We start from the raw sequence: 23,922 nt of genomic DNA, 5'->3' as shown, positions 1-23,922 counted from the left end.
AACCTTCAGTTGAGAAGCTTTGCTTTCCCACCTGACCACCAGCCCCTTAATTTGACTAGTAAGACCAACAAATCATTGGTTTACCTTTAGCCTTTAAAACTAAGAGCACAAAGAAATGTACTGCAAATGTTGAGGCAAATAAGAAAACTAACACTGGACTAGCTTTGGAAAAGCAAACAAGCCCAAAGGATTTATGAATGTATTTTATTGAAGCAAATACAAAACCTGTGTGCGCCCAAGAGAAATACACGGGGAGAAGATTGGAATCAACTGTATACTAGAGCCAGATAGGAACAGGACTAGTCACTAACCATTAGGAGAGATTACAAATTGAAGACTATAATCCAAAAGATAAAAGTATAAGTTGTCTGTTCATTTTCTTCTAATCTAACAATACAAAGGCTACACCTATTCATCACAGACATGACATAATGTCCAATGATAATAAGAAAATATAAAGTACCAGTATTTTAAAAATAAAAAAGCTGAAACCTAACAAAACAAAAAATAATAGTTCTGGATTAATACTATTTTCATGTGTAGACTTGCTTCAATTCTACAAAGTTTTGACAAAGATGTGTCCCTTTGATGTGAAGTTCTTTTTGGCTACATTATCACTGCCAGAGGAAAAAACAAATTCCTTTTTTTTTAAAAATTTGCTTTAAAATACAATGGCAATTAAAAAACAAAAAACTGTATTACAAAATGTTGAGTGAATGAAGTAAAACACAACCTAACTCAGCAAAAACAATGTGTTGGAGCAGATCTTCACATAACTACAGCTGATCTTCAGTACATCACTCAAGTGGTGAGGTTAAAAAAACAACAACTAATGAATATGGAGGCAAACAGCTGAAATTAAATATAAATACAAACTTTGTATCAAAGAAAAGTCACAAAAGTAAAACACTGAAAGTGACAAGTACATGATGGATCCAAGTATTTTGTTAACTTATCAAATGAAAGCCACAGACATACAACAAAGCTAAAAATAGAATTGTATTTACAAAGACTTCCACTCCAGGGACAACACATCTGTTTATCAATTTATATAAAGAGTTATAAAAATCCTTCAGTTTAAAAATGTCCTTGTTGCCAGCTATACAAACATCATCATAGATATCACTACAGTCAGAAGGAATAGACATAATGTACCATATACATAAACCTATGAGACTAAAACAAAGATTAAAAAGTGATACAAGTTGCTTGATGATAAAAAAGTCTTTTAGTTAAGTAATGTGCACTAGGTCAATGACGGACTGTTGGGATAGAACCAAACGAGGCTCTGTAATCAGTTCTTGAAATCAAACGAAATGAACTAATCAAACGAAATGAAATAAAACTATCCTAGCTAACTCAATGTCATACCAATGTACATGGAACACCAAGAACTAGAGATACAGATATACAGAAACATCTAGCACAAAGAATACTTAGTTCATGGGGTACGGGTAACACATTGCCGTCTTTACAGGCCATTATTAGGGAAGTGTACATTCACTTCCATTGTTCAGTCTGGAAAGACAACCCGGAACTTAAATACAAAAAAACAAATTCATTACAAAGAAATAAACTCCACCATTCACAGAAAGTCAGACCATGAAACAACAAAACCTGACAGAATGATGAGCACATCAAAGTGCATGGCTACATGTCTGAAACAGGTCTTGCATAGTGCTAGCATTCAGACATACATGATGGTCAGTGCACTACAATACTAATTATCCATTGATGTGACACACATTATAGAACAAACTATTTGGTCCTCGCCTCACATCACAGTGGTAGATGTACTTCTGTCTAGACTTGGATTTATTTGGAAGTGGCTAGATGGCAACTAGATATCTTTATCATTTACAGTTATTGCTAGCTGGTTCATTTTAGTTCTCAGAACAGAGGTGATCACATGGGAATGTTCAAATCATTTCTGCTCTTACCATAGCCACAAATCAATTCCGTGAAGTTTTAAAAATTGAGATGTCCGATCGAGGCAAGATAATCATGAGTAAGAAATCAGACACAAGTTCTCATGGAAATGGTCAACAAAAATCCACAGCCTAGTCAACTAACAAGCGTAAACTTGTCCAGCTTCTACACCTAGCATCAATCTGGAATATCATTCTTACTAAGACATTATAAAAACTGTATATGTTTAAAAAAAAAAAAGTCTTTACTTCTATGTCTCAAATAATAACAATATATGCTAGTGATGAATAAAGAAACTACTTGAACTCAAGGAGAGCAGCACAGGCAATGAATTATAAAAACCTGTCCATCATCACAGCCAAGCTGTCACTAGTTATCTCCCAGTGTCAAACCCAAAAGGTTTCCTTGACACACTAGAACACAACCATGCTGCATGGGGGGTACAGTATATAATAAATAAGCTCAGTCTAACTTGAATGGATGTAGGTCTCAGGCACACCTAAAGAAGGTTTGTACACCAATAGACACACACACAATCATATATCATTCATCTCACAAGCAGTCACCATGACAAACACAACCGTCCTCTTACAAGCAAACATCTTAACAAATACAAGCAAACAAAAAAAAAAAAAGGTACCAGAGTAATAAATTGAACAGTCTCAATGGGAGATGACTGATGAACAGATTCATACCACAGTCTTAATTTCAAGAAATGCAAATATAAAATAAGCGTTGAGAGAAAAATATGACAATTATCATTCCCACTAAATCTATGTTTTCTCAGCTTGAATTAGTTCTAAATGTTCAGCTCTAGCTTCTATTTCTTCTTAAGGGTAAAGAAGCCACGCTTCTTGGGCTCTTCTTTCTCTGAACGTGTGGCTGGCAATGTCTGTGACCTTGTGGGTAAGCTAACAGCACCTGCATCTCTACCACTGGCTGCACTCAGTCGATTAATCCATAGCTCCCTTTCAGACTGTAGGGGGGAACAAAAATCTCTTAGTCAATAGTAATAGTGCAAAAGAGCATTGTTACAAAATAGATTAAATTTAATGCAATTTTAAGTAAGTTAAAACTTTTAATTAAGATTTTCTAAAGCACATTCATCAGTAGTTATCAAAAGTGAAGGCCAAAGAACCAAGAGAAGAAAAAGAATGTAATTCTAAGAAATTTGATAAGAGTCTTTTAGAATGTTGTGCTTTGTTCTATAGTGTAAGTAAAACTTTGAACTGATCTACATTCTGACTCTAATTTGAACCATTACATGATTTATGGTCGTGCATGTCTGAAAATGACCAAAGTATTTCTAAACAATCTATGGTTATTTTACTTGAGTTTGCAACAGCCCATTGGTGCAAAGCTCAATTGCCTTCAAATAAAAGTCAAAGTATAGAAACAGGCTTCACAAGATTTTAGAATTAATCTTACCAATATAGTTCATGATATAAAGAATAATATGCATTTCAAGGAAACAATACCACCAGTGTCATTAATCCTTAGTTTTTTATGTCCATATTTTATTATACATTTATATTTTAAAATATAGATAAACACTAAATTCATAGAACAGTTTAATTATTATTTTTTTTAAATTAAAGAACTAGGAAATAATCCAACATAAAACATAGCAAGTGTTCTACATTCTCAAAATGTGCAAATCGTTAAACAAGAGGTATTGGAAAACACATGACACACACAATGGCACTGTGTGGTCAGCATAATGACCATCCACAGGTAGGCAAACGTTGGAAACTTGAGTGAAAATCTTCATTACTTAATTATGTGCATGGCTTTTTGGGTACAAACAGTATGCTCTATTTTTTCTTATCTAGTGTCCTAATACACTCAAGTCATTGTCAACAACTTACTTCATCTTTTGCCTGGAAGAGATATTCTGCACCATCTGCCAGCTTAAGTCTCAAAACATGTGGTCGTTTGACATAATCTGAGGCTACTTGACACACAGCACCAGTCAAGTCTAATGCTTGTTCATGATGGACTCTATTATTGGGATCCTAGTGGGGAAGAAAAGATATTTGACTATCAATACATTGAGCCATTGCTAGATCAAATACATATCTTACATTATTCATCTTCTTAACAGATTTCTCTATATAAATGTAGTAATCTAACTTACTGTCTTTGCATGTTTCTGGTCCTTATAACAAGACAAAGATCTTCCATGAAGCACCACAAATAATTTATCCCAAGATCTGAAATCAATAACACAATAATGATAAGACATCCTAACCCTAAAGTAACAGTCCTACACTATTTGAAAGTAGAGCAGAACAGAATGTCTCATTGCAATGACCCACCTATTACTGGCTTTCTTTTCTCCAGTATCTAATTCATGTTTCCTGGTCAAATGGCCTTCTTCATGGACTTCTTCTGATGGCGCTGCAGGTTCTGTCAATACAATAGGGAAATAGTTGTTGAATATAGTCATCATTGGAACCAGAAAAAGAACAGAAAAAGGACTATTCTAAATAATAAATATATAATAAATTATAATAATAATAAACTAAGAGCTAAATAAAACACAGATCATAAAGAGAAGAGAAATATTGAAGAGGATATTGTTCATTGAATTATTTGTAAAGAAGTCTAGAGTATTATGTTTGTGCAAGACAATTGTGGTCAAGGTTTAGTGTGTGAATCTAGTTTGGAGCCACCACTCAGATACATGCAATGTCAACAGTTATGATCACCAATTTGTAAGTTTGGGACCCACGGAACCCCCCTGTGTGGACAAAAACTATATCCAGGATGGTAACCATGGTTATACATATGTTACAAAACCAACCAAGTGTTTTGGATCTGGCTTCTGGACTAGGTAACTCTCGTGAGCTTTCTGGGAAAGCACTTCCTCTGCTAAGGATCTCTTCTGGGCTTTGCGGAGGACTGCTTGCTTTGTTGCCTTTATCCGATTTCCTAAACAGTTTGCCGAAAGGGGATCGAGAGCGTTGTCGCTTCTTTCCATCCCCTTCAACAATGTCAGGGCTCAGACTTCCCTTCTCCTTCTTGCTGCCTAATCAAAATCAAGTTTGTCAATAGTTTTAGTTAGACAATGTACCACCATCCATCACCCACCAGTGTTAGGAGTACATGAAGCTGTTAAAAAAGGGCTGCTATCTGACCCAGTACAAGTGAATGTAAACAAGGGCAGAACTAAATAGTCTGCTATGTGTGGGGGTTACACTAATAAAATAAGGCCACTACCAGTGTCTAACATGCACAATGTTGCTGTTCTATAAGTCAAAGAAGCGGTTGAATATAAAGCAAAGCAAACAATATTTAGTAAATATATATATATATATATATATATATAAATAAAAGGTTTGCAAGCCAGTGTTATTTTTTTGTACAATAATATAAGTTGCAATAAAAAGCATGACATTCAGTGACAACCATGGCTATTCACCAAACATTACTGCAATAGTGGTAGAATAAAATAAAAAATAACCAGGGCTACATCAAAATAAAATTTAAAAAATACAGATCTATAAAACTGTTGAGATATTTATATTAAAGTTTTTATTCAGATGTTAGATCTATCAATATAAAAGAAAAAACTGCTAAAACCGAATGAACACTAGATAAGAATAGAATTGATTGAAAATATGTACAAATTAAAAATATATGCCAGTTAAAAATTAAAAGCTTTAATATCCAAATGTTATGAAGGGTTTCAAATTTTTGTGCAAGAAAAAAAAGTGGCAAGTTGAAAATAAAGTGTAAAAAAATAAATAAAAAAATAATGCAGGGCTAAGCAAACACACAGCACAACAGCAAGGTGGTTGCAGATACACTTGTTAGGTTAGCAACATGCTGTGCACAATCAGCAGTAATAATAAGTTAAGATATCATATCAAAGATTAAATTAGAAAATACCACAAAATATAATAAACTAAGAATGTATTTAATCAATGTCTACACTTTTAAACTCTTATTTGAACTTATTTCATAGTAGAGCCTAAATATTCATCAGTTCAGATATGACCGATTCATAGATTTGGATAAATTGGGAAAACATTTTCGTTAGAATAATGAAAGAGAAAAAATGAATCCCTAACCAGCCCTTAATTTTCTGTCAACATCAGTTAAAAGAGTTTTGAGTTTAGGCACATCGGCACAATTTAGGCCATGTCATGCCTATCAGTTAAAAAGGATCTTGTAAATTAGGTTACCGGTACTGCTAAATTGTCATGGCTTAGCTTTACAATCATGTTCTATTGATTAACAAGGTTTACATTTACAAACATTGAATGAAAACCTTTAAGAAACAAGTTTATAAATAGCTTTAGGGCTATTGCTTATTTTAAAAGTGCTGTTGCCTTTCTTTTCTATCATGGAAAGCATCAAGTCATTTTACTACTGAGAGTGACATGATCAGGTGCGACATACCAAAATCTAAACAAAAAATCGTTAACAAATGAGAGGGACAAATATTAAGGCTCCACAGTGTTCTAAAATATCTAATTTTATTTATCACTGGTTAAAAATGTGTATTTCCAGAAGCTCAATATTTCTTTCTGTTCTGGGGTAATGGACTATATAGAGTGAAAACCTACTTCCTCTTGAGACTTTCTTTGAGGATTCCTTTTGCTGTCTTGGCTCCGTTTCTCTGGGAGACTCCTGACGAGCATGGGAACGGAGGTGAGCAGTGTCACCACTAGCACCAGCGTCATTAGTCACAGATTGATCTGGGCGAGCCCTACGCCCTGAAGCATGCACAAAGTTACTTAACTACAAGAAGCATGCAAGTTTCAACTAAATAGACTAAATGTACATCTGGCCAACATCTAGACAAAGCAGTACACACACATCTAGTGGACACATCAAAGTCTAACAATAAGAGCTCAGTGCTAACAACTCATCATCTAGCATACAATTAGCAAACTAACAAGAACACAAATGTCAATGCTTTCATGCTAAAAACTGATCAAAACAGAAGTACAACCTGTGTTTTTAAATGAGTTGCACAAGGATAAATCATGATTCACATGCTCATTCAGAGAAATCAGTAAAAGAAGATTGGGCTCAACTCTAAATCAAGACAACAATGATCTATGATGTGACATGCGAAGAATGTGAGAAAAACAAAACAAATGGAGGTTAGCTAAAGGACTGACCAGAGAGTCTAGTTTCTCTCTATGTCATCCACATTGTAACATCAAGAAGCATGCAGTCAAGGAGATATTAAGTTTTACCTTGTTCAGGCTCCACTCTCTCGTCAGCTGTACTTGGTGCTGTTTCCTCAAAAGTCTCAGGTGCTGTATGACTTACTGCTACTGTCTGGACAGGTACTTCGGGTTCTATCACTGGCTCTGGTCTATATAGGCACACAAATAGGAACTACCGTAAGACAAGCTTCATGGACACACATTCAGAAATTCATTTGAGCAAAGTTTGATAATGCAATGAAAACTTGAACCCATGAAACGTTTATGCAACATATTCTATTTGTACATGATAAGAGTTGTAGGCTATATGTAGTCTTATATGTACAATAGGTAAGGCAAGGGGCACATCAACATGCTCCAGGGACCACTTTTACTATAGAATATTTTAAAACTTTCCAATGGACCTTAGTGTTGTTGAAAGTTGAGTGCTGGATTGTTGGGCATTTACCTGAATGCCCATTATAGCCAGCCCACCTGATGAGCTACGTAGACATACCAACCAACTCCAAAACCCATAATGAGGAACACTAAATTGAAAATAAAGAATTTTTAAGCCCCAGCAAGAAACATGTACAAGGAACCTATGTTGCATACACACAAAAGTATCAACTTCTAAGTTTGTTACTTTATAATAGCTAAATATAGACATATATGTAATTATTACATATTCATGCACTATGATTATTCATTGTGCAACAAATGAACTACTACATACTTGGGTGGTGGAGGGGGCGGTAAGAACTCTTGAATGTAATGCCTCCTCCTATCTTCTTTCCTCCTTGCTATCTCATCTGGATGACTTCTGCCATATTCTTCCGCTTCCTTCTTTTCTCTGTCTTTTATTTCAAACTGAAATCAAATACATTACAATTTCATCAATCAGAATAAGAAACATTTAAAGATTGAAAATGATTATAACTAGATAACACAGGTTTGTACAGAAAATCCATGGAATGGTTGAAAAAATTTGATTGCCATTCAGAAATAGAAAAATCAAACCAAACGGATGATTAAAATATCAACATAATTTTATTTTTTGACTCCTTTCATTGATTATGTTGCAAAAGAAACAGGGTTTGGGAACTGAGATGAAAGTAAACTAAGCTTTAGTGCAAACTATACAAATAAATACTGGGAAAGAAAGTAATGAGTTAAATTATGCCTCAAATGCAAACCAACACAGGTATATGTCTATAATAAGAATCCATAAGCCAACTAGTATCTGTATGTCTAGGATATGAGTATACATACTGTGGTTGGTTTCTCTAGGGCTGCAAATCTTTCTTCCTGTGTGGCTGCTGATTTTTCAAAAGCTTCATGTTTCTTCAATAAGTTTTCTACAGCATCAAGTGTATCCTGGAAATACAAGTTGCAACGTGAGACTACTATGACTCTAATGATAAGGTAGTATTCAACTGAGCAACAGTACAGTGTTATGATCTACTTACACCCAAGTCCTGGTTATACAAATATGGTTCTTGAGCAATAAGCCATGCTTCAGCAACAGCAGCATCTCTGGCAAATTGATACACTTCCAAAACTAAAGAGATTAGAAACAAAAAAGTAAGTCAAGTTACTACCCATAATCCTAGAATATATTCATTAACTCCACCAGAACATCTTAAAATGCCTATAGCCGTGAAACTCATACAAAAATTATTTTTTTACCCTATTAAGAAATATTGCTCCTGAATCTAAAAATAGCTTAAAATATGTGGTGAAACCTATTATTGATAATAGCTGCCTCGTTGTTTATTTTTGGTGTAGATTTATGTGAAAAATTTCTGAAAATTTAAAGTAAACATGAACCAGACATGTATACAGTAGGTTTAATGTTTTTAAAAAGCCTAAAGTTGACTGATATTTTAATTGATTTAGATTCTAAGTAAAGTCTAGATTTCATTTATATTGATGTTTTTCCTTCCATTGAAAGAGACAGTGAAAGCTCAATTGAATTGAATTTCATCTAGAGCTAGAAGTCAGGACTAGGGTGTGGGGGACTAAAGGCTGGTGGAGTTGAGAAGTATCAAGTTGAACAACCTCTATTTGAAGCTATTCCATACCACTTGTATGGAATAGAAAGTACTTACTGAGTTGTAAATGTTCCCATCTTTCTTTCCACAAGTCTGTCATATCTAACCTTTGCAATGTGAGTTGGATCAACTTCTCACGAACCTGAAACAGAATCAAACAAGTTTGAACTGGGGGATATCTTTGTGGACACCTAAGTCTTGCCTACAACACTAGCCACAGGACATGCTGAATATGTGCAACGCAATGCCGTACCTGTTCTTGTTTGTAGTGTTGTCTGTTCAGTAGATCTCTACCCAAGTTAATACATATTGCAAAGTTTTCTTCTCTGGCATCAATCTCTGCTTTCAAACTTTGGTGATTGTTCATCAAAAGTTCTACACCAGAAACATCTCTGTAATAAATCGAGTGGCCAGAGAGTTAGTAGAAAGACAGTTGTAAATAGAATAATACCAAAAAACAAAACTCTAACACTATACTAAAACATGTAACATGAAACTTTCGACTGACCTTGGTTTCTCTTGTGTGTTCATCTGTCTGCTGATGTCATCAATCCACAATAATAAGTCTTTGGCCATAAGCATAAATCTGTAGTAGTCAGAGGCATCAGCTAATGTCAGCCTCCTCCTTTCCACCAGTAAGTGCAAGTTCCTCCAGGCATCAATTACTTCCCTTTCCCTATCAATGATTGTTTGGGCATTGTCACCTGCATAGAGGGCTTGCAACCTAACAGATTCTGTTTGAATTGCTTCAACCTACAGATAATCAAAAGCATTAAAATTGTACTCTTGTTAAATATCACATTAATCATTACTATTCCCATCTCTGAGTTCAATAACAAATTTCAAAAAGGTTAATCAAGCAAAACTAACTTGTGTTCCCAATGTGGATAAATCATTTTCAAAGTTGGCATGTTTCCTCTGCAAAGCTGCAACACTTTGGGCATCTCGACCAAGTTCTTCAGGAATATAGTTTTGTTTTTCCTAAAACAAAAAGCAAAGATGAATGACTGACAGTCAATACAACACAAGCTTTAGATCAACTCATAATTTGGAATGATTCTGTAGTTGTACTTACAACTATTCTCTCTAAGGTATCTCTACAGTCATAGAAGAACTTGTGCAGCTCCCAACATGTCTGCAGGAGATCTGTACGTGTGTCTATCAACTCCAAGAGATCAGCCCAAGCATCATTCACATTGTCTTTCCATTCTGCTATGGTGGCAGCATCTGAATGTTCTGAAGCAATAAGGGCATCACAGATTTCATTGGCTGAAGCCACACGCTCTTGGCCAATGTTTTCAGTATCACGGGCAAACTCTTTGAAACGTTCTTTAAGTAGCTACAACAAAACAAAAAGTCATACCAGATTTCAAATGAGATTTAGAAGTAAGGGTTTGAAAATGTTTCCTAGTTTCTTGAATTGACAAACAGATCAATGGATAAAGTTCTTACCGAAACATGTTCATAGTCTTGACCTGGTTCATTGGATCCAGCCACAACAGATTTGTCTGCAATCCATTCCAGCAGGTCATCAATCTCTCTATGTAGAGTGTACAACTTAAAGACTTCTTCCAATTTGCCTCTCCTCTCCCCAGCCAAGTCTTTGAGGCCAGCATACAGTTTATCCACCTGGGACTGACGCACTGCTATCTGGTCACTATAGACATCAATAGGTCACTCATTTTTTAAAATATGGGAAATGAAAGAAATCTTCTTTTTTAATCAAATTTGACTTAACAAAACACTATTAAAGGGAAACTTTGTGAATTTAATTTCTAATGACAGACTTAAGTTAATGTAGATGAAATGTTAAAGACTTGATCATTTCCATTAGAAAAAAAAACTATTAAGATGGTTACAAACCTTTCAGGATGTTCTTCCTCCATCAATTCTCGACTTCTCTCTCCCAGCTGCCTGACTATCTCTGCATAGTCCTCCACGTTGTTCTCTAGAGTCTGGTGCTTCTTCATCATGTTCTGGGCACCTATCTCATCCTTGGCTCTCTCTTCTCCCATCATGTACAGCTCTTGCTCACTCATCCAGGCTTCAGCTTCAGAGGCATCAAAATAGTACTGGGGGGGAGAAGACAATAATAAATAATATCACATTTCTATGCACCATGGCCAAAACAAAATTGTGTGGATAAGACATTAAACTATATCTTCATTAGTACAGATTACAGGTGGGTAGACTCAGGGCAATATTTCAATCATTTTAAATACAAGAAAAATATTTTAAGATGTAAGTGCACAAAAAATAATGACTAAACTTTGCCAACAATAAAACCCACTAGAACTTATCAATAAGTCATAATATGCATGCATTTTAAGCAACTCTAAATGTATGTATTGCAAGGCAAACATGAAATTGCCCTGAAGTTTGTCTTTCAGTTCATAAAATTTGTTCATAATTGTCAAAGTGCACATAAAATCACAGTGCATATGTCATCAAGAATAAAATACTTTTATGCTATACTGTGGAAACTGTGGTTTAAAAATAAAATTATATGAAATTGCCAACTGCATGTGTCAGAAGGCTGCAATATAAAATTATACATATTGTAATTTGCCTACTTCTGAAATAAATAGTAATTTCAATAGTAAAATATAAAATTAGGTAAACTGTCATTTCTTTACACAATTATACTACAGTCTGGACTAGACAATACTTAAAACTAAGTCATCTTTGTACAAAATAATTGCTTAAACTCTACAGTATTAATACTAGGGACAAAACTAATCTATGCTTGCCTAGAGCACATTTCACTCACCTGTTGAGCAATTTCTGACAGTTTAAGCCTCTGGTTACGTGCATCAACAGCATCCTTTAATTCCTGCCAATGTCTGAGTAAGTCTTCTATTAAAGACCTGAACTCCTCGGACTGAGAGTGTCCTGATTCAATTAATTCATTACCAACATCAACCACTGAGATGATGCGAGCTTCATGGTTGTCAATTTCCACTTGGAGTGACTGAAACATCAGAATAAATACAACAATAAAATATCAATAAAATACATCTATGTACATCTATTTCATTTCTGAATATAACTGTTAATTCCTACATGATTTTTCTTGATAAGCAGTTGTACAGACAGGAGGCTGTTGCCATATTCCTGGTTGGTGGCTCGAGGCATCATTTCTGCAATCCACAATTTTTCATCCTCAACGTCCCTCATAAACTGGTGGATACGTTTCACCTTCTCCAAATTGGAACGGCGTAACATCAATGGGCCTTGAATCTTGGCAAACCTTTATGGCCAAAGCAAAATATGTTGACATGAGTGACACTGTATGACAAATGTTGGTGCTATAGCTATAAAATATTAAATACAGTTGGCCACAATAGAAGGGTTAGGAAGTATTAACCTACAATGACATCAGACTGTTTGTTTACCCTACCTTTCTGCCACAAGAGCTCGTCGAGCTTCAATTTCTTCTTCTTTATCAGGCTCTAACCTCCGCAAGTGTTCACCTTGGTGCTCAAGTTCCTGAATTTGTTGTTCTTTCATCCTCATCTGTTGTTCTAGTTGCTGCAAAGATACAACACAGGACTGGCTACAAAAACATTTCTACACAATTTTATAATGACCAATGTTTCTACTTTCAATTCAAAAAATGTCTACATTAACATTATAAAAAAAGCGCTGAGTAACAAAAGGAAAGGAATTGACTGAAATATGACTTACTTGTTGTTTCTGTACATGGAGATTGACCGTGGTCAGATCCTTGCCAAAATCTTCTGATGTAACAATTTGAGATTCAAGAGCTGTAACCCATCCATCCACATCATCACAGCTTTGTTGATACAGTGTGGAGCGGTTGGCATCAAAGAGGCGTTCACCTTTTTCTTTAGTAGTAGTTTCAAGCTCCTCCCATTGGTGGTTCAAGTCTGTAATCATTGGTTCAATTTGTTCTCGAGTCTCTGGTTTATTTTGCATGATAGCCTCTCCTTCCTATCAAAATAAAAACAGGTGTGATATAAACCTATGAAACGTATGAGCATTGTTTTTCTAAGCATAGACTGGAATTCACTTTACCTCCATGACTCTGTTAAGTCTATCTTTGTTGGCAGCAATCTCAGACTCAAATGCTTGATGACGCACATATTTGCTGTGCAAATTCTTTGCATCTCTGTATGTTTCATCCTGGGCAGCGGCCATCTTATCTTGAAGCCAGTCTCGAAGCTTTGAAAAACAGATTACAATTGTAAACCAATAATTAAGAAATATATACATTTATGAGCTATAAAGTAGAACAAATTTACTATAGAAAACATACTTCATCACACTCCTGTAAGAACTGTTGAAGATTCAGTTGGTCCCTCAGTCTTTCTAATTGCTCATCAGCCCTAAGTCTATTCTGGTCTCTCCTAATTGGTTGAGTAAAGATACAAACATTGAAAGTGAAAAAAAAAAAAAAGTTATAGTTTTACACTGACGTCTGCTTCCTAACTACTATATTCAGTAACAAATCTGGCGGCTAATGGACTGACAATCATGTAGTGCCATCTCACCTCTCATTGATGGCTTCAGCTTTCTTGTGAATCTTCTCCCGGTCATAGTGGTTCTCATCAATCAGCCTGTTGGCAAACTGAAGCACAGCATTGATCTTCTCATCATTAGCATCCATGGTGGTGATGAAAGCTTCATGACGTTTAATTAAGTTCTCAGCAGCTTGGACTGATGTCTACAACACAGGAGACATTCATTACTGACTACACTCGCACAATGTTTAGTACATTAGTGAGCTGACTCTGCAGTTAATACTAGTCTTGGCATTTGTTTTTAATAAAAGATTGGCATTCAAACAGCAAACAAATTTAAATATTTATGTCAGAAAACAAAACTTGGACAAAGAAACAGAATAATTAGTGGGTATCATAAATAAAAAATTTAAATTTATAAATGAAATTAAAAAAATATATATCCAGATATATTTTTATGTGGGAGAATACTACCTATTCAACAGCATTCACTTCAACATTTATACTATTCTTCGATCTCAAAATAGACTAAATAATGCAAATGAAAAAAAAGGCAATACACTAAAAGCACTAACAAGGTCACACCAACTACTCCATATCCTAAATAATGATCTACTATTCTAGACACTTTGAAATGCTTTGAAATTGTGATTACTTTCGTTGGTGAGAGTAAAGATATGTGATTACAGTATAGATAAAGGCATTGTATATATGTAACATGTGGTTATTCCTTTAGTATGTAATATGTTTTCATAGTTTGTATAAACAAAACTAACAAGATCATGCTGAAACATAGAAAACATATGCAACAGTAAGTAAAAACAAAACATACAAGAGCGCTAGAATATTGAGTCTCAGGCATTGTTTTTCTATATGGCATATAAATAGTATTATAAAGATGGTTATAATGATATCCTATGTGTCAACAAAGTCAAAATACATTTATTGTAAAAAAAAAAAAAAAAGGTCCAAGCACACATATAGACTCACTATAACACTATATATGTTATACATAACAAAATGGAGTATATATATATGTATATAACAATAGATATGTGTGAATGATTACAGTGGTTGCCAATAAAATAAAGATTTCTTAAACTATCCCAGAACCACACATTTTAGAAGGGAAAAAAGAAGTGGATAAAATATTTTTAGCAGAAGGGAATGGGTCAAATGAGTGAATCAGAATGTTTCATTTGTATAAGTTATTATAAATGTACAACAGTAATCATGACAATTTTTCTCTGAAATTAATGTTCACTTTTACTTCATTTCACATTTTTTTCTACAAATATTTGAATGATGATAAAGTGTGCCATATAGAAAAACAAAATTTGATCTCCTAAAATTTCATTGTAGCAAATATGGATAAAGTCACCAAAACAAATTTAAAAGTAAAAAAATTATACTATAGTGCCCTCATTCCATACTTAAAGTCTCTCTGACCTCAGTTTAAAATATCCAAGGACCAACATTTTCATCAAAAATTGTCATGTAAAAAACACTTGCTAGTCAAGAGAAAAAGTTTAGGTGAAGTAATCCACACTACAGGGCACAACCATGATAAGTGAAACAACTGCACACAAGAGACAAGGCCAAAACTAACAATGTATCAGGCATAACTTGAAAGACTTTATGTTAACCTCTGCAAGGCATTAGTTCATATCACATACAAAGTGAACAGAAAAGGTAGATGGTTGAGCAATCATAACAAAAAAGGAACAACCATGTTAGCATAGAGTAGAATTTCACTATTTATATACAGACTCATAGTTTGATAATTGAAACATTTAGACATTGAACAAATAAAATGTCAAAAACTGCAAAGCAAACAATGCAATGCCAAGGCTAGGAGTCTTTCAAAGAAGTGATTCTGGTGTGTTGGCATTAGTCTCAAACCAAAGACTACAGACACACAAAAAACAAAGCAACAACTATTTATAAGAATGGTTTGTTAACATCATCAGTCATGAGTTTACCTGCTTATCTAGTGGTGCAATCTGTTCAGAGAAGGACAGAAGCAGAGAATTGTAACTTACAGAACCCAAACACATGTATTGTGTACATCTATATTCTAGACACATTTATCTGTTGACCCTCTGCTTTATACTGGCTTTTATCTCACTTTTATTAGCGGTTCAAGTATATAAGACTTTACTATTTAGATATAGAGATGAACTATATTGTTCACCCTGACATACAAAATGGTAAAAATTCCAATGCACATTGGTGGCAAGACAAGAACTGAAACAATGTGTGTACAAATGAGATTGCTATTTTAGGTAAGATGCCGTGTAGTTCATTCTAGAGCATATATTGTAGTGACTGTACCAGAGTGAGCTATACAAGTGGCAGGCTACATACATGGCTATGTGTACATATTGCTATTGCTACTACTGTCTTATACCAAGTCAAATGTTCAAAAAAGAGGTTTACTTTGGTCCACATAGTGTCACTGACAGGACCAGATAATGGGCTTAGTGCTTGCAAATGTGCCAGTAACATGCGATTAACTCCCTGGAACATAAAGACAAGAGTTTTTCTGGGAGCTTTTCATCAACAGATAAAAAGTCCAGCAGCTAGACTTCTGATGAGTTAACAAGCATTGATATCCTAAGACAGCCTGCTCATACAATTAATCACATTTGCTTTCAAAGAAGGAAGTTAGTAAGTAAGTTAAGGCAATCTGTTTCTCGGACGACAGAGGAGCTTAGCCATCCTAGTTCCCATGCAGCATAGAGTTACAATATCTCATACAAAGATCATGCCCACGAGTGCGCTACACTACATCTCCTGACTTGGTGGATGCAAGTGTTAATGTCAGACTAGGTGTGAGACATACACAGGCAAGTCACAACATAGAAACTAGTCCATTTAAAGTACTTAGCACATATACTATCTCTCAACCTGTTTCATACTAACCATTTAAAACAAAACCTTCATCAAACCTATTTAATTATAGTTACTATAGAAAGGACATTATGTCCAAAATTTGACAAAAATCTTTATGAAATATAAATGTTTAAGTTAATTAATTTTTTAAAATTTTAATGCTATCAATACTACTTAGACTTTCAAATTAATCTCTATCTCAGATGTCATCATATCTTACATAATTAAGCTCCTAAAAGGATTTTTACTAATTTCAACCTCTGCTTGCCTGGAGTTAAAGCAACCAATACAAGTGTGATATGAATACTTACAGGCACGTCCTCCTTAGATAAGAAGTTATCTTGTTGATTCAGTAATACTTCAGCTTGTTTGGCATCACGTAAGAACATCTAGTGGGGAGGGAACAAACTTAAAGTGTTAAGTCACCTATTTATTGTTCAGAAACCAGGTGTAAGGGTAATGTTACATTAGAACCAAGTGACTACAAGTATTTCACTCTACCTGTAAGTTAAGAGACTGTGACAACAAGTGCTGCCTGTTCTCCCACATTTGTAGAAGTTCATGCCAACCATCATCTAGGGCTTGAAGCCTCTGAACATTTGCAAAACAATATCAGCAAAATAAATACAAACAGTCTAATAAGGGAAACCACTCATATTTAATAACAGACAACTACAGTATGGTTCACCTGACGAAGGAACATGTATTGAGGATCCTCTTCACCCTCTGTGACCTTGTCTCCAAATTCTTTGATTTTGGCGTACTCTGGGGCATAAGTGTCTATCTCATCTCTCAACTGCTGGTGCTGGTTCAAAAGCTTCTCAGCGTCAGCTAGAGAGATGGGGATGTCCTCCGATGCCACAGTGGTCTGAGTTCTGGCCAGCCAAGACTGGAAATGGTCAAGGCTTCCCAAGAAACGTTGCAGTTCACCAGCTTCTCCAAGTTTCTCATCACGCTCTTTCAGCTAAACAGAAACAGAGCCGAAATTAAAAGCTTTCTCTACCATATCATTTCAAACAGTTTCAAATATTAGCATTCCAAAACTTCATTCAAGTTTTCTTGATAAGCCCATGGGGGTGATAATTGCTTTATTAAATAAATGACTTTGTGAGTATCAATCACAAATTACCAAATTTTTTTTTTTTTTAAGATTCTGATATTTGGAATTTGCACTAATTCTTTGAGAAGAAATCATTTACCATTTCCTTCAAGTCTGTCCAGACATTGGTAATCTCTGCAATCTTTTCTCTAATAGCCTGAGCCTCTTCTGGTTTCTGTTCCTCTAGTTTCTCTGCCTCATTTTGCAATGACTCCAACTATAAAAAAACAATAATTTATATTGTATGATCAAGTTTGACTTAATTGAATAGCAGTAAGATGCAACCACAGATGGCTAAGTGGCTAGTGTGTACCTTAGCTTGTATGGCAGCCAGATCTCTCTCCATGGTGCTCAGTCTTCTCTGTAGAGTCATGACACCACTTAGGTCATTGCTTAGCTCATCAGTGGACTCTATCAGTTTGGCCTTTTCATGAATCCAGCTCTACAGATGTCAAGGAAAGAAAATGACAAACAAGGGTTTACCATTGAATACAAATAATGAAACCTTGTAACAGTAATGTCTGTTAGGAACATAAAAGGTTTTTGTCATAGAACTACAATTAGAACTATGCGACACCAATGAAGACAGAAAATGATAACAGCATTATAGAATGTAGTAAGATGACAAATACACTTCACCAAGATAACATCCTAGCTAATGACATAAGCCTTTTGACTTCATCACAAAGTGGAGAATAAACTTTCTTGTCAGTTACTTCAATTGCATTAGTCAATTGTATCTAAGTTATTTCTTTGTGGTAGTTTGTAGTTTATATTACACTCTCAATTACTTGTACAGTGAATCATCACAGTCTACAAAATGACAGAATAAGCAAGCATCGTAACACCACCAAACTATCACATTATATTGGCGAGTTAAAATAGTACAAGTACTTACAATAGTTTCATTGCATTCAATGTTGAAGTTCTGGAAGTCATGAGCCACATTGATGTCATCTCTCTTCTGATCAACCATTTCACGCAGATTGTTCCAGCTAAAATTAATGATTTATAAAGAATTTTAAGCTATTAATCTGACCATTTAATAATATAATTAATATCTACTGATTCTTCAGCTACTGCTGATTTCCATTTTTTTTATGTTGCCCATTGACAGGGATTCCCACAATTGATTTCCATAAATTGCTATGGCAGCACTGATAAAATAAGTTCCTCTATTAAAATATTTTTTTGAGATGAGTTTATTTGAAAGAAAATTCTGACTTACGTTGAATTCAGTTGGTTCTGGCGTTGAACAACCTCTTCAGCATTGGGATGTTCAGCCTGCATAAGTTGACGAGCTAACTGGTTGACAACAGCCACCTTGGAAGCTGTGGCATTCATCTCATGTTCAAAACTGTCGAAACGATGTTTCATGATAGCCAACTCCTCAACATCATCTGTTACAATGATTGTGGTTAGGAATTTTTCCTGCAAAATAATGAAATTTCCTTTTAATACTCCATTGGTGATATCTTAACTAACATAAAACACAAATTTATTGCTATATATTTAATAATCTGCAGTAAATACAACGGCACAAATATCCAACCTTTTCATCAATCCATGTCTCCACTCCGTCTGACTCATTGAAAAGTTTGTAAAGCGAAAGGGCATCAATGAGTCTCTGCTTACGCAATTTGGAGAATTCAAGAAGTTCTTGGTAGCGTCTATCAATGGAAGTAAGTCGAGCTTGCACATCTGCCGACTCACGATCCTATAACAAGGTCATCAACAATTTACTACCAGATCAACAAAACCATCAACATTAAAAATAAAATTGTAATAAAATAATGAAACTGCAAGTGAAGCTGTCTCACATAAAAAAGATTTGTTGTACAAATGACTAAGAAGAATGTCTCTTACCTGTTCTCCAAGACTGGCAGCTTGTTCATGGAGACCTTCAATGACACTTTGGTAACTTTTGAGTTCTTCTGTAACTTCCTAGAAGCAAGGGAAATCACTCTTAGTTTCAGTTTGGTCTCATCAACAGTTCTTTAAGTGCTGTAGGTTTATTACTATCATGCATTGTTTTTAATAACATGAGAAGTAGTTTTGGGTATTTTAATATCTACTAACCTTGTGTTTTTTAAGCAATGATTGTACACTGGCTTCATCTTTGCCAACATCCTCGCTTGATACAATACGAAGTGTATCCATCAACCAAGTGTCCACATCATCAGCATCAGCGAAAAACTATTAAATTATACAGTAAACAAAACCTCTCAGTATTAAGTTTAAACTAGTTCAAAGGTTTTCAAGTAGGACTTTGTAAAAAACTCACTTGTCTTTATAGATACAAATACAAGTAAATATCAATATTCTTTTTTTCAAGGACTGTCCGTAATTTATAACATAAGAACAAGTTTGACAAACATCTCACTTGGTAAAAATCTACAGCCTCATTCAGTCTCTTCTTGCGGTAAGTAGCCAGATCAATAAGGCTCTCCCACTGTGAAGATATTTCATTGTTTCTCTGCTCAATCTGGTCGGCACCAAAGTTACCAGCTTCAATTAGTTCATTGCTGGCAGCCTGGACTTCTTGGAGGTGAGTGTGGCGATGGGTCATCTCATCTTCCATAGCCTGTGGTTATGTCAAGCAAAGAGTGAACATACTAATTAAGTTGTTTCTATAAGGTAAATCAATAGTCTCCTATTATTTTTTTTTTTGTTGAGGAGGCAGAGAAATACATAAATTATCTTCCTTTGTTTAGGTAACTTTATAAAGTCACTAACTGTAAGCTTGTTAACTAAAATAAGACTTGTTGAATGAAGCAATGATTCATTCTAGAATTATAGCCCACCTTGTGTTTGTTCAACAACAGGTTCACACTGGTCAAATCATGACCCAGGTCTGGAGATGACATAATTTGTTCTTTTTCTCTGATCCAGCCTTCTTCATCTGCCATATCCCAATAGAACTGCCAAAGTTTGCGGGACTCTTCAAGGCGTCTGCGTCTATCAGCGGCTAGCTGACGAAGCTCGTTGTATGCCCTTTCCAGCATAGTCATTCTTTCTTGTATCATCTCTGGATTACATGGCCTGTAACCTTTAGAAGGATGTACACATTGAATGAGTTTTATCATAATTAACAGAACATATCCATAAAGGAGAAGAAAATATTACTGACAATCCCTCCAATGATAAACACTGTATTCACTTAATCCCTATTAGTTAACTGTACAAATCATGTAGACAAATACTTACCACCTATTTCTGAGAAGTCATCATCAATAAACTTCTGTGCTTGTGAGTTGACAGTAGAAACCCTGTCACCAACAACTCCAATGTCAGCTTCCAACAGACTGTGTTTCTGGAGCAAATCTTCCACTCCCATCAGGTGTTTGCCATAGTCTTCAGACATCAGACGTGCCTAGCAAGGAAGGAACAACAGATTAGACACAAAGTCTTCAAAATGGACATAGAATAAACATGTTTCAACTAACAGCAGTTTAGCATAACACAAACTTATGAGAAACTAAAGACCATGGTCTTAGGTGAATCCCATTACCTTGATTTCTTCCATCCAGTCCAGGATGTATAACATCTCCTTGAAAACTTTGTGCATGCTCAAAGTCAGTTCTAGACGCATACGTCTAGCTTGAAGTAACTCTAGCAGATAGTTCCACAGGCGCAAGACATTGTCCTTTCTGAAATAGTAAATAAATTTACCAAAAATTGTTTTTACCAACCACTTCATAGAATTTTTTTCATGATGTGTGAACCTAGAGTTTAGGAGGAAATTATGAAGAAATAAATAAATAGTGACAAGAAGGCTGTTAAAAACCCATACCTAGCATTGATGCGATCAATGTCATGATAGTTTTCTTGTTCCAGCTCATTAGCCACAGCCACAACAGCAGAAACCCTTTCCTCGTAGGCATTGATGTCAGTCTCAATAGCCTCGTGTTTCTTGGTGGCTGCTTCCACTGCGGCCAAGTCATTGCCAAAATTGTCCTGGGCCACAAGTCGCTGGTTCTCACTCAGCCATTCTTCACGCATGCCTGCCTTACGCCCGAAGCGTGCTGCAAGTTGTTCTAGTTTTTCTTGTCTACAAAAAAAAAGTTGAATGGTTAATTGTGCAGTTATACTTTCAAAGCTCTTCTTCTTGGATGAAGAGGTTAGCATTATTTTAACTTATTTTAATGAAATCTTAATGAGTGCATTATATTAACCGAAATCCTTAGGAAAAACAACACATCACTACATCTACCCTCTTATCATTGATATCCAAACAACACATCACTACATCTACCCTCTTATCATTGATATCCAAACTCTGTATCACCTGATAAGCTCTTCTCTCAGTGAGAGTTCTCTCTCATGCTCTGCCTTGTCTAGCCTCTCCCACGCCTTGTTGATGTCTGAGAGGAGTTTTCCCTCTCGTGGGAGGTAGGGCCTCTGGTTGTTGGCCCTCATCTTGCTCTGGATGGTGAACAGCAGTATCTCAAGGTTACCTTTCTCATCAAATCTGAAAGTGAACACAGTTTGCCAATGCTTGAAACTAAACAGCAGAAAAATGATACGTTTTACATTCAAATATTTAGCTCTCAAATCTGTCAAGACTAATTACTATCAAAAGAGATTTGAGATATTTTTACAAAATGTGCAATATAGATTTATAATAATTTGCAATACTTCCTAAATAAAAGTAAATTAGTTATGTTAAATCATAATTGTATTGTAGATAGTAAAAGAAAAAAAAAAAAAAAAAAAGTAAAGTTCCCCTTTCACACCTTTTGGTCTATAGGGCAGATGATATAAAAGTTATCTGTTTTCTGTGGCCTACGGTTAATCAGGGTGTCATGTGGTCAGCACAACGACCAACTGCCTTTACTTTTCCCCAACTAATGTCAGGTACCCATTAGAGCTGGGTGGACTCAGAGGCGCCCAAAGATTAAAATTAAAAATCCCAGTCTTCACCAGGATTCGAATTACGGACCCCCCATTTCGGAAGCCAAATGCTTTACTGCTCGGAAGCCAATTGTAGATAGTAAAAGGCTAAAATTTAGAAATTAAAGCTAAGCTATAAATAAAAACCTAATTTTTTTTTTTACATTCAATATAACTAGCACTAAATACAATTTTTTTAAAACTATGAATAACAGCTAAAAATATTTGAGGATTTTAAAAAATCAAAAGCTACTTGGTAATACATGTAGCCAATAAATCACCCCCACTCAATAACTGGACTTACTTGGGTGGCTTCTCCACAATACGGTATGTACTAAATGCTGTTAGCTGTTGCTGGACTCCTGTCAGTGAGTTGGCAAATTGACGGTCATTCAGGATGACAATGGTCTGCTCAATCCATTCTAAGAGGTCAGAGGTCATGTTTTCATACTGTTCAATCATGCTCTCTGTGTTGATGGCATTATCAATGACCTGGTGACAAACACAGAGCACACATTAGACAGTTCATCCTATTTACCAGTAAACCAAGTCAAAATATAAAAACTAGCTCTACAGACTTGCAATCCTTTTGCTCAAGAAAATAACAGAAACACACAATTGTTTACATAAATTTTATACTAGAAAAGGTAAACAACATGCGCTATAAACCAAAGTGAAGACAGATTAAAAGACAGAAGTATCATTCAAAGGTTCAGGATGACTTCAATTTATCAAATTAACAGAGTTCACTATTAACTCCAACCAATAATGCACGTGATAGTGAAATGTCTAAAAAAAAAAAGAAGGATTAGTTAGTTACTTTTCCAATACGTTTCCCTTGTACTGAGTCTGCCTTCATCTTGGAGAAGTAATGGTAGTATGTGACCACATATGTGATGATAGACTTCTCATCAGGGAACTCCACATTCACATCTGGAATCACAATGCTTTTCATTAGTTTAGCTTCATGGACTTTGTCTACTAGTAACACAAGCTCAACAACAAAACCCTATCAAATTATGAACATTGGATCATAACTTAAAATTAACTGTTTATCTTGACTATACAGTTCTGCTAGGCTGAGTTGCTAATACAAAAAAAATGTACTAAAAATATTTTTAAAAGTATAATGTTGCATAGCCTTTGCATTTCAGTTGAGAGTTATACATTTTAGCATTATTTTCACATCTATATATAGCATACAAACTGTAAGTACTATGCCATTACCGGGCTAGCTATTATTTTTATAAGTATCTGTTTGAACCTTTTGCACATAGTTATATAGAGGCTAAGTGCGCTTGAACTTGGCCTGGCTTGGCTACCTAGAAGGGAGCTCGAGGTTCGACACCCGACTCGGGCAGAGTTGTGTTTACCGAGTGCCTAAAGGAAAACCAACTCCTAGA

The 23,922-nt window shown here is 35.3% G+C and overlaps 1 protein-coding gene across 6 annotated transcripts in view; it reads right to left on the bottom strand.

The window, feature by feature from the left end:
- Nucleotides 1-188: 188 nt before the first annotated feature.
- Nucleotides 189-23,922, bottom strand: part of LOC106057237 (spectrin beta chain-like) — a 39,642-nt gene continuing 15,908 nt past the window's right edge. For 3 of the 6 annotated variants that reach the window (XM_056022587.1, XM_056022588.1, XM_056022590.1), the window contains 43 exons: nt 23,340-23,452; nt 22,824-23,011; nt 21,915-22,097; nt 21,420-21,677; nt 21,138-21,276; nt 20,834-20,999; nt 20,431-20,675; nt 20,010-20,210; nt 19,706-19,822; nt 19,493-19,570; nt 19,179-19,343; nt 18,855-19,057; nt 18,525-18,621; nt 17,940-18,068; nt 17,727-17,843; nt 17,216-17,491; nt 17,029-17,118; nt 16,839-16,916; nt 15,615-15,635; nt 13,663-13,835; nt 13,428-13,518; nt 13,187-13,333; nt 12,836-13,102; nt 12,549-12,679; nt 12,212-12,398; nt 11,919-12,119; nt 11,012-11,220; nt 10,601-10,805; nt 10,224-10,487; nt 10,019-10,129; nt 9,657-9,901; nt 9,402-9,540; nt 9,206-9,290; nt 8,564-8,655; nt 8,367-8,471; nt 7,831-7,964; nt 7,143-7,264; nt 6,504-6,653; nt 4,736-4,960; nt 4,248-4,338; nt 4,067-4,142; nt 3,798-3,944; nt 189-2,905 (listed from right to left, as the gene is read on the bottom strand). In XM_056022587.1, the coding sequence (XP_055878562.1) occupies nt 2,750-2,905; nt 3,798-3,944; nt 4,067-4,142; nt 4,248-4,338; nt 4,736-4,960; nt 6,504-6,653; nt 7,143-7,264; nt 7,831-7,964; nt 8,367-8,471; nt 8,564-8,655; nt 9,206-9,290; nt 9,402-9,540; nt 9,657-9,901; nt 10,019-10,129; nt 10,224-10,487; nt 10,601-10,805; nt 11,012-11,220; nt 11,919-12,119; nt 12,212-12,398; nt 12,549-12,679; nt 12,836-13,102; nt 13,187-13,333; nt 13,428-13,518; nt 13,663-13,835; nt 15,615-15,635; nt 16,839-16,916; nt 17,029-17,118; nt 17,216-17,491; nt 17,727-17,843; nt 17,940-18,068; nt 18,525-18,621; nt 18,855-19,057; nt 19,179-19,343; nt 19,493-19,570; nt 19,706-19,822; nt 20,010-20,210; nt 20,431-20,675; nt 20,834-20,999; nt 21,138-21,276; nt 21,420-21,677; nt 21,915-22,097; nt 22,824-23,011; nt 23,340-23,452 (6,617 nt within the window). In that variant the 3' untranslated portion in view covers nt 189-2,749. The remainder of the gene's footprint in view (nt 2,906-3,797; nt 3,945-4,066; nt 4,143-4,247; nt 4,339-4,735; nt 4,961-6,503; nt 6,654-7,142; nt 7,265-7,830; nt 7,965-8,366; nt 8,472-8,563; nt 8,656-9,205; nt 9,291-9,401; nt 9,541-9,656; nt 9,902-10,018; nt 10,130-10,223; nt 10,488-10,600; nt 10,806-11,011; nt 11,221-11,918; nt 12,120-12,211; nt 12,399-12,548; nt 12,680-12,835; nt 13,103-13,186; nt 13,334-13,427; nt 13,519-13,662; nt 13,836-15,614; nt 15,636-16,838; nt 16,917-17,028; nt 17,119-17,215; nt 17,492-17,726; nt 17,844-17,939; nt 18,069-18,524; nt 18,622-18,854; nt 19,058-19,178; nt 19,344-19,492; nt 19,571-19,705; nt 19,823-20,009; nt 20,211-20,430; nt 20,676-20,833; nt 21,000-21,137; nt 21,277-21,419; nt 21,678-21,914; nt 22,098-22,823; nt 23,012-23,339; nt 23,453-23,922) is intronic. The other 3 variants (XM_056022591.1, XM_056022589.1, XM_056022592.1) reach the window with 3 other exon arrangements.

Source organism: Biomphalaria glabrata, chromosome 3, assembly GCF_947242115.1.
Source record: "Biomphalaria glabrata chromosome 3, xgBioGlab47.1, whole genome shotgun sequence".
Taxonomy (NCBI): domain Eukaryota; kingdom Metazoa; phylum Mollusca; class Gastropoda; family Planorbidae; genus Biomphalaria; species Biomphalaria glabrata.
This window is presented reverse-complemented; position numbering and strand designations above follow the sequence as displayed.